The sequence below is a fragment of the Fukomys damarensis genome, unplaced genomic scaffold (genome assembly GCF_012274545.1).
Source record: "Fukomys damarensis isolate Sample0158 unplaced genomic scaffold, DMR_v1.0_HiC HiC_scaffold_34, whole genome shotgun sequence".
In the NCBI taxonomy this organism is placed as follows: Eukaryota; Metazoa; Chordata; class Mammalia; order Rodentia; family Bathyergidae; genus Fukomys; species Fukomys damarensis.
The window spans coordinates 15,406,352-15,416,766 of NW_022900946.1; the positions used below are offsets into that span (position 1 = coordinate 15,406,352).

At 47.0% G+C, this 10,415-nt stretch overlaps 2 protein-coding genes across 5 annotated transcripts in view; one reads left to right on the top strand and one right to left on the bottom strand.

The window, feature by feature from the left end:
- Tmem186 (transmembrane protein 186) overlaps window positions 1-6,620 on the top strand; it is an 18,926-nt gene extending 12,306 nt beyond the window's left edge. Inside the window, exons 3-4 of one of the 3 annotated variants that reach the window (XR_004515229.1) lie at window positions 495-1,070; window positions 6,555-6,620. The gene's annotated coding sequence lies outside the window, so the exon portion shown is untranslated. Of the gene's footprint in view, window positions 1-494; window positions 1,130-6,554 lie in introns of those variants that run through there. The other 2 variants (XR_004515230.1, XR_004515228.1) reach the window with 2 other exon arrangements.
- Window positions 1,553-10,415, bottom strand: part of Abat (4-aminobutyrate aminotransferase) — a 96,768-nt gene continuing 87,905 nt past the window's right edge. For both annotated transcript variants that reach the window (XM_010644165.2, XM_010644166.3), the window contains exons 15-16: window positions 6,606-6,717; window positions 1,553-4,400 (exon numbers count right to left, since the gene is read on the bottom strand). In XM_010644165.2, coding sequence (XP_010642467.1) covers window positions 4,279-4,400; window positions 6,606-6,717 — 234 coding nt within the window. In that variant the 3' untranslated portion in view covers window positions 1,553-4,278. The remainder of the gene's footprint in view (window positions 4,401-6,605; window positions 6,718-10,415) is intronic.

A 10,415-nucleotide genomic window follows, 5' to 3' on the forward strand; every position in this document is an offset into this window, starting at 1 on the left:
TCTCTCTCTCTCTCTCTCTCACACACACACACACACACACACACACACACACACACACACACACAAAGAATGGTAAATTTTGTCTTCTAAATCAGTTGTTTCTTAGACGTGTTGATCTGAGCTGGAAGAAACCTTGGAAATGTGTGTCCGAATGGTACATTTGACAGATGAGAAAAGTAAGGACTAGAGGACAACTGTGACGGCTTGGAACAGAGGCAGGGGCCCCTCGACACCAGCAGGGCCCACTAGGCACCTCGGCCTCCCTATACTCTTTCGCCTCCTGGTTTATTCCCATAGGTCATCAGCTTAGCACCTCTGTGGGCAGCAGGGAAAATTGATTTGATTGGTCAGGGGTGAGGCCCAAGCATAGGATTTTTATAAAAGCTCTTTAGGGTGATTGCTAAGTGCATTCAGTATTGAGACTTGCTTTCCCGTCCTCTGAATTTTGTGCTTTTCTTTCTCTCTCCACCCCTATTATCACTTCCCTTGTCCAGGCCACAGGCCACCATCACTGCTCCCAGCCTCCCTGTTTTCGCAGTGAACACGTCACGTCTAAAGTGTCCAGCGATGACCCCGCTGCTGGAAACCTGTGGTGGCTCCAACCCGACATGGAAGGCCCTGGAGGAGGAGGAGCCAAGCCCTGCCTTCTCCTCTGACCTTGTCTCCTGCCTCATCCGGGCTCCTTTCCTGGTGACCAAGCAATTCTGACCTCAGGACACATGTGCCCTGCCTTCGAGCCTTTGTCTGGCTGTGTTCTGACTCCTCTGTCCTCTGCTCAGTCAGCAGGCAGTTCCCGCTCAGCCTCAAAGGGTGAAGGTTCTGACTTGCACCCGCCTGGCTTGGCCCGGCCTTTGGCATCTGCAGCATCCGTACCTGTCGCCTTCTGACACCGGGTGGTGGGGACTGCTCCCCTGCTGGATGTGAGCTGAGGGTCAAGTCCACACTGCGCCCGTCCTGGCATCTCATGGTGTGTCTCATGGTATGTCCTCGATGAGCTTGACAAAATGCCTAATTCCTAAGCCTGAAGTGAGGTACACAGACAGAGTGTTCCCTCAAGACATCACCAACAGGTATGTAACAAGCTGGGCATGGTGCCGCACACCTATAATCCCAGCACCCTGGGAGGCCGAGGCAGGAGAATCAAAAGTTCAAGCCCAACCTCGGCAATTTAGTGTCTTAGTGAGACCCTGTCAAAAAGAAAGCACACAAAAAAGGCTGTGGATGTAGCTTAGTGGAAAGGCCCTAGGTTTAATCCTCAGGACAAAAAAACGAAAGAAAAGTGTAATAGGTGCTTAATAAATACCTGTCACGGTTATTTAACAAAAGTAATTTCCAACCCAAAAAGTCCACTTCACTCTGATGTTTCCATTATAAGTAATTTTTTTAATTTAAGAATGTGGATTAACAGGTAACATTTAATTCATGGAATTGTGCATGTGGTCATCAGTTACATTGTGAGGTGTTCACTTCCTTATTTATTGGCACTGTCAACCGAATACTGTAAACAAGATCACTTGGTGTGCATTAAGTCTGCAATGCTCCCTAGCTATGGTTTTCTACCAAGAGCTTATATATATGCAGGTATAGGTAGGTACAGATAGAGACGTATTAATGTGCACAGCTTTGCATGGTTACTGAGTATCAGTAAAAATTATTAAAAAAAAACAAATTTATAATAAAAGGGAGGATGTGCGAAGACTCACTAGTATTGGACCTTGTTTTCTGTAAAAGTGACAATACTTGCTAGAGACATTTACTAAACTCTACGGTACTAATGCATGATGGCTGATGTCCCACAGAAGCTGTTGGGTCAGGAGCTCTTCCTCATCAGCCCTGCCGTAGACAGGAGCCTGTCCACGGGGCTTCCTGTGTTTCCTCCAGTGTCTTCCGAGTTGCTACCATCTTGAGCTCTGCCAAAATCCTTACCTTGAAATTCTTCTAGCTAAACCTCTAGTCCCCTAAAGAAGATGTCTCAGGAACTCAGCATGCCCTGAATACACAAGAACTTGTTGTCAATGGCTTAAAAAAAAAATTTTTTTTTTTAATGGGAAGTATCTTCCCTTCTTAAGGAGTGAATAATAAATCTGGAAATGATTTTTCCAGACGAACTGATTCCATTCCTCTGTCAGTGCCCCAGGAGGAAAGAACAAAATAGTGGAGCCACTCCCTTCACTGTTTCCAGCTGTGCTCTGGCTTGAAACCCTTTGGACTCCAAGAACCTCACTGAACATTGGTGCCCAATGCTGAAGTCCCCAGAAGGAATGTACCTAAGCCAATAAACGAATGGTGGTTTGCATTTTTTCCTGTTTGTTAAATAAGGCCTTGAACCTTGGGATATTTGCCTGTGGAGTCTGGCTTCCTATTGAAAGGTATGAGACTGTGAACTTGGTGCCTTTGCACCTGTGTTCCTCCTCGCCTTGTCTGCTTGGAGAACTTGTGTTCATTCTGCAGAACCATGCTCAAATGTCCCCTTCTCCTTGAAAGCTGCTCTGACCTGTAGGAGGATTGGAGTTCTCTCTCTGACTTATCTAGTCTTCTGCTGTTACTGTACTTGTCAGGCTGGTTTAATTATTGGTTTGAGAGTCTACTGTTCCCACTAGGATGTGAGTCCCTTTTATTTCAAGTTTGTATTCCTGGTGCTCAGCACAGGGCCTGGGATGGGGCAGGTATTTCATGGAAGTTTGATGAGTGAGGGAAGACGGAATATAAATAAACATACAGATGAATGAAACCTTGCAGCAAGGGGGAGGCATAGATCCTCACTTAGTGGGCGGTGCAGATGGCCTTGGACTGGCAGAACTCCGTACGAAAAGTGGCTGATGGGCTGCCGACCGCAGGAATGCAGAGCGAACTGGATCTGTCCACGTCTGTTAAATGTCAGTGCGTTTCATTTCTCACGAAAAAGAGGTTGATGACTGGGACTGAGGAAGAGAGAAAGCTGACTCTTTGGATGATTAGTTATTAAAAGAGCCAAGTGCTGCATCAGGAATCTTGACATCCTCATTTTCCAAAACAGCCGAGGCACCGGGAGACCAAGTGGCTTCCTTCTGGACAGAGAACCAAGCCAGACTCCCGCAGTCTGCCCACTAAGTAATGTCTCATAGCGGCGGGACTATCAAGTGCTCTGTGAGGAGCATGTGAGGTCGAATCAGTTCCCAGAATGTCTCACCTCCTGCAGACTCTTCAAAGGCATTTCATTGTGTGCCTGCTAATCTCCAGGCTCAGGCATCTTAAGAAAAGCTCAGATTAGAGGCAAGGACAAGGAAGCCACGTCAAACGAAAAGGCTGCCTTTGCATGTGTGTTGCTCCGGTGCCTTTAATTCATGGCACTTCTCTCAAGAGGAAATTGAGTCCAGCAATGGCCCCTCAAGATGACGAGTGAAAGCTGGAGAGAGCCCCCCCAGGATGGGGGACCAAAGTCAGACCCCAAGAGGATCTGGCCTACGCTTCTGGGGTGACAGGCTTGTGCTTCTGACCCTTTGGCTCAAGTATGTCCCCTGGGCACTCAGGCTGCAGGTCCCTCCCACACTGCTGTAGGCTGACATGTGTTGGGGGAGTGGAGGATATTGAATAAAAACCATAGATGATGCCACCCAGAGCTCCTCCAAGGGCAGAGGCCCTCAAGGACAGAATCCAGTTTAGAGAAACCTCCAGTTGGACTGAGGGGTGGCCCGCCTCATCAGGAGACCAGATGCCCCCTCCCCGGCCCCAAGCTCGGTCCTCATGTCCCCACATCACAGCCTTCCTATGAGCCATTCAGTCCCACTGAACCCTAGATGGGGCACCCCAAGCTTGGGGGCTGGGTGAGAAGGTGAGCGCAAATCGCTCCTGGAGGATGAGGGGAAGCCAGCATCTCTGATCACCAAACAGGGCACCTGAGATGAACCAGAACCCAAGAGTCCTGGCCACCAGTCCAGGAGAAGGTATGATTACCTTGACTGGCTTCCAAAGAGACGGTTGGGGTTGGTCACGGGTGGGGAGAAATATGTCCAGGACCCCCGTGGCCCTTCCCAAGACTGTCCAGGGGTCAAGCAGAATTTCTGGGCTTCAACCGGTGTGTCCCATCGGCTCTCCAGGCAGGAAACCCCAAACCAGCCCTTCCTTCCCTTGCCCTCCCCCCACCCCACAGCCACCAAAAACATCCCTTCCCCACAAATAACCTTTCTACTTATGCATTCACCTCTGATACTTTAAAGTGGAAACATGAATTAGGCAAACTAATCACGCTGACGACTGCTGAGATTGAGGCTTTCTCGGAGTGCAGTGGAAATGGCTGCTCTACTTGAAGTCTGCTAAGATGTCATTGAAGATATTGAGGAACAGCTGAGCGTGGTGTGCCCTGAAGACCAGTGTGGGACGGAAACGGATGGACTTGTCGCCACAGCCTCCCAATACCACACCTGGGAGAAAAGGCAGGAGGATAAAAAAAAAAAAAGGTGAATGTTTAAATTTTAATGAATCGATTACAATAAAAGACACATGGCGTTAATGCACCTCAGAATACTCCTCCTCACTCGGAATACACTTCCCGTTCTTGCTACCTTCTGAAGCATTTCTGAAAGTCCTCTTTGTAAGTGTCCTCGGTTGTGCTGTCCTGGCCGCCTCAATGTCCTGAACTGAATGGAAACCTTTACCTTTTACGGTCATTTTGACTTTGGAGAAGAGCCAGAAGATGCACAGTGCCAGATCCAGTGAATAAGATGGATGAGGACCCATCGGAAAGTTTTTATTTGACAGAAATTTCTGTGAACATGAACTGATGCAGGACATCAAGGCAGCCATGAAGAGACACTCAGGAAAGAGGACTTCCAGACCTGCTTCTTTTTTGGTGCCAGAGATCGAACTCGGGTCCTTGTGCTTGTGAGGCAGGTGGCGGAACCAGTGAGCTAAATCCCCGGCCCCAGACCTGCTTCTGAAGGCAGCAAGAATGATGATGGGAGAAGTATGTTCCAAGATAGGGGGATAATTCTGAGGGGGATTAGTGACAGTATGTCTTTTATTGTAATCCATTAAAAAAAAAAAAATGGAAACATTCACCGTATTTTGTGATCACACAGTGTAGTTAGGTGTTTGGTTGCCACCATGCCCGGCTTCCCTCCCGACTTTGGATGCTTGCTTTCCTTCCCATGCACTAGGGAGGATGGTAGAGAAATCCTGAGATAAAGAGGTAAAGTCCTTGCTGGCCAGAACCTCATGGTGTGTGTTTGCGGGGGGCAGAGCTAGCACCAAACACGTTACAAAAACACAAACCCAGGCTAAGTGGGAAGTAGTGGGGGCGTGCTGAGGATTGAACCCAGGGCCTTTGCACTGAGCCACTTCCTCAGCCATTTATTTTTGTCTTGTGACAAGGTCTTACTAAGTCACCAAGTTGCCCAGGATAGGCTCGAATTTGCAGTTCTCTTGGCTTAGCATCGCGGAACACTGGGATTACAGGCGTGCACCACTGTGCCTGGCTGACCCTACGTGTTTGGAAGGGAGACATTACCACCTGCAGCTTGGCGTGTTTGTTCAGGTAGTTCAGCATCTTTGGGAATAGGATTCCTTCTTTCTCTCTCTCTCTCTTTTTTTTTTTTTTGGATAGAACCCAGGGCCTCACCCATGTTAGGCAGGACTTGTGCCACTGAGTTGCACCTTGGCACTACTTTTTCTCATTTTAAAAATGAGGCTATTTATCCCTGCCCTTCAGGGCTGCTGTAGGGATTATAAAGACGAAAAGACCTGGGCTGGGGATGTAGTTCAGTGGCTCTGTGCCTGCCTTGAGTTTGATCTCCTGTACCAGAAAAAAGAAGAGAGAGAGAGAGAGAGAGAGAGAGAGAGAGATACGATCTGACCTTGGGCCCGATATACCGCAGGAACTCGGATTGCACCATAGTAGCCCCCGCTTAGAACTCAAGGGCCTCCTGTAGCTCTTCTGCTAAAATCGTCTTGAAGCTGAGGTGACGTGGGCCTGGCATTCCTCCCCCTACCTCCCCCTGTCACTCCTGACGGCCCCGTGTGTTCCATTTCCCAGTTCTCTCCTTTGGATGCTCCATCCTTCCCTCTGCCTAGCACGCCCTGCCTCCCCTTCTCCACCTGGCTGCTGGCCCTGCACCAGTCAAGCCTTCAGGTCAAATGCCCCTTCTCACGGAACCCTCCCCGGACTTCCACATTTCCCCAGCGGTTCAGCTCTCTTCGCCTTTCCTCTTGCCCGGGGCTTATGAGAGCAGCGGATAGCTGGTGAGATGTTGATTCACTGTCCCCTTCCTGCTGGACCCGGGCTCCCTGAAGGAAGGACCCTGAAGGTCTTCGCTGTGAAAACCCACTGTGGGCACAGCTCAACCTTCTCAGTGGCCGCTTGCCGCTTGATTGAGTGGATACAGAAATCCCCCCAGGGGGTGAGCTGTGGCCTAGTGGCAGGAGCACTTGCCCAGGACATGCAAGGCTTTTCATCCCCAGCACCACAGGCGTGGGGAAAAAAGGAATCCCACAGTGACTTAAGAAAGAATAGTTATGCTATGGCTGTATGTACCTCATGGTTCCCACGGTAACTCAGCAATATTTTCCACCCGCGTTAGGTAATGTTGGACATTGATGAAGCTTAGACGGACACTCCCAGGTCCCCTTACCTTTGTTTCTGGCGATTAAAATGAGTTTATTCCGTATGGAATCATCTGGAGCATCAAAGGAGCAAAAGGTACCTCGTCCTCTTACCCTGCTCATGAACTGAGGGTACCGGGCCTGCAGCGAGAGAGACAAGGCTGGCATCAAATCCTGTTAACTGGGTTCAGCTGGGCTTAGTGGCTGTCCTTCCTCAGATGGCCCTGTGGTCCTGCGATGGGGCTCTGCCTGGGCCGGCAGGACCACGGTGGGTTACGAGCTCTGAAGACACCCAAGTGTGTCTCTCACCATGCGACCGTGGGTGAGTTACTGCAGTGATCCATGCCTAGTTTCCTCTTCTGTGAACTGCAGATACAAGTGCCACCACCCAAATGAGCTGCCATGAGAGTTTAGTGGGACGCACGGGGCCTGGCACTTGGTAGGTGCTCCACAGACATTAGACATCTCTGCTATGGGCTCTCTCTAGAAAGGAGGTAGTTCTTCTGGAGAAAAAATGTTTAACCTTACCCAAGAGTGGCGACTGGGAGACAGATTGGGTTGACTGGTGCTCTGCCACCCCAGTTTGTCAGTTCAGCTGGAACCTGTGAGTGTGGCCTTATTTGGAAGTAGGAATTTTGCAGATCCAACTAGTCAGGTTGGGATGAGGTCTTACTGAGTGAATCTGGGCCTAGTTCCAGTGACCACTATCATCATTAGATGGAAATTGAGACACAGAAACTATTTGCACAGAGGTAAAAAGGACAAGTGATGGTAGAAGCAGAGACTGGATTGATGCTGCCACAAGTCAAAGAATGTCCAGCATTACCAGCACCCACCAGAAGCTGGAAGAGATACACAGAACAGATTTTCCCTTGGAGCCTCCAGGAGAAAGCAACCTTGCTGACACTGTGGAGGCTTCTGGCCTCCAAAACTGCTCGAGAAAAAGTTCTTGTTATGAGCCATCCTGTGGTTGTTACAGCAGCCCTAGGAGACCTGAAAAGGTGCCTGGACCAGAAGACGATGATTTCTTTGCGTCTTCCACCATCCAAACCATCTCAGGGTTCTAGATACAGAGTGAGGGAGCACGCCTTGTTTTGTGACGGTGCCTTGACAGAAAACAGCACGTTGTGTTCTGGTGGTGGTAGAGTCAGGCCTTTCCATTCCCTCTTCCTTACCCCACAGGGGAAGAAGGGCCCACTTTCGTTCCCACAGAGGGTAGGAATAGGGCTCCAGCATTTGCTCTACCCCTTCCTTGCACTTGCTATTGCCTGGGAGCCGGTGACCGAACACCCCAACACACGCACATCACAGTGTGGTCTCTGGAGAGGCAGGGATATGCTGCCCCCCGCCCCCTAGTACTCGGGATTGAACCCAGGGCCTCATACTAAGCTATAGCCCTAGCCCTTTTTGTTTATTTTGAAACTAGGTCTTGTTAAATCACTAAATCGCCCAGACTGGTGTGAGACCTAAATTACAAGCCCTTGCTAAATGGCAAAGGGCCTAGGAGACAGTGTCCTGAACCCCTCCCATTATAGCTACAGCCCCGACCTTTGTTCCAGCCCTGGCCTAAGAATGTGGATCACTCTTGTATTGTTTGAAGTCCGGATCTGAATCTACCTATAAATTAGAGACTCCAGACATAGAACCCCAAATTAATTGACAAACTGTTTGCTCATCCGGAGTGTCTTGATGACCTTTGAGACATCCTATAGATAATACCTGTTACTCATCAATATGTGACTGCTGACCACCAACTCAAGTCAGCAGACCTTTGTCCCCTGTCTGTGAGCCCAAAATATTAACCCCCTCCTTTTACTCCCTATAAGAGGACCTCGGCCCCTGAGCTAGGCACCTCTCTGAACCAGCCACTTGGTTCTGAGAGTGCCGTCTGGCCAGACTAATAAAGGTCTTTTACCATCTAGCCTGGTGTGTTCCTTCCTGGGTTTCTCGTTCTCCGTCGAGCTCCCGGAGCCTCGCTGGGTGTTAGGGCCCAGCATCGTGGAGGCCTTTTTGGCTGTTCACGCTCCATGGAGTGGAAATGAGATTTTAGGTCTTACATATTGGAGGCCCCAGCGAGATACCCAGGCGGGAACTGTAAATCCAGCCGAGATTCTCTGTTGCGAGATCCAGCAGGAGATTCTCAGACACAGACCTTTGAAAGCCTCCGGAGATAAACTTTGTGCTGACAGTTACAACTGTCTTGTTTATCAGAACCGAGGTGGCTGACGAGCCGGGAAACCTCCCCTGACCCCGGCCCTGACGAGGATTCCGGATAATAAAATCAAAGCTTTTCTTTTTGTGTGGCGCCTATCTGTCTTATCAGTGTCTTGTGTTTTGAGTGTTAAACCAAAATTTATTCCTAGGATCAGGATGGGAGGATCCAGTTCCAAGAACACCCCACTGGACTGTTTTCTCACTAATTTTAAATTGACTTTTTCCCTTGAGCAGGAAAATAAATATGAAATCAAATTCTCCCACGAATAAAAAAGAACTATCTGACACAGCCCATGTTAGGCCTTGACCTGAGTCCCACCAGAGAGAGTGACCGTCTGCCTCCTCGGAAGGAAAAAGGTACACCCCTAAGATTTCCTGGGTTCCCTTTCTAAGACGCGGAGGCCAGCTTGCCGGTAGCCCAGCTCGCCGGTAACAGAAAAATAAATAAATAAATAAATAAATAAAATCATCTAAATGATAAAATCCCCTGGGTTACTCCCTAATTTGTCTTTGAAAGGAGACCCAGGGAGGAAATATATTAACTTCTTATGTGACTATATATAAAAAAAACTTAGTTAAAAAAATAAATACAAGAAACTAAAAAAGCCAATAATAGCCTAATATATACATCAAAAGAAAGGGAAGAGGGCTTACGCTTAAAAAACCCTCCAGACAAATAAATAAGACTATTTTCTAGAAAAACACCCCACCCTTTGTCTTGCGTCACCGTCACCACACAAGAAAATATCTAATGATAATAGAAAAGGCTAATACTAAACCAACTCTTCTTAAATACATAATTCAAAATTTTGATAAAGATTTTATGGGAAACTATAAGATAAAACTACAACCAAAGAGACTTAAAACTTTGTGAATTATCTTGATCTCAACTAAGCCAAACTTTGCCCACAAGACAACTCTATACAAAAAAAAGTTATCTGCCTTTATTTTACTTACCTGAGACTTTAACAATTTAGAGCCTTGAATACTCTCAAAACTACTCAAACTTCTATTCCGTGATAATAAACTACTAATGAGACTATTTAATTTTAATTTTGAAAAATTGCTTGCCAAATCTACTATTTTCCCATGATAAACTTGCCTCTCAGAAAATGTGACATCATTACAGACAAATCCCAATATTTACCCTTTGGAGGAGGTCGAGCTGCCTCCCCCTCCCAGGGTTACTAAAATTAAAAATATAGAAAAAGATAAAAAACAAAAACAAAATTATTTAACTTTTCTACACTGGAAGATACAAATGAAAAAACATGATGAAACTCAAAAAAAAAATAAAACAACTTATACCCAGATTAAAAAAACTAAAATAAAAAATAATAAATTAAAATCAGATAAAAAAACTCTAAAAGACAAAATATAAGAGAAAAAAAAAAACAAAAAACAAAACAAAATACTGCAACCCAGAGAAACTGCATTGGGTTTTGCCAGACATCAAGAGATTTTTTACAAGAAAAGTCAAGTTAGAAATTTTTAACTATTTGATAAATGTATCTGTGTTTCAATTTGAATTGTTTAATTGGTGTTCTTAAAACACTTCTTGTGCATTGTAAATTCTTGAATTACAATTATAGGGTTAACTTGCTCTTTTGTACTTTGTTGATAAA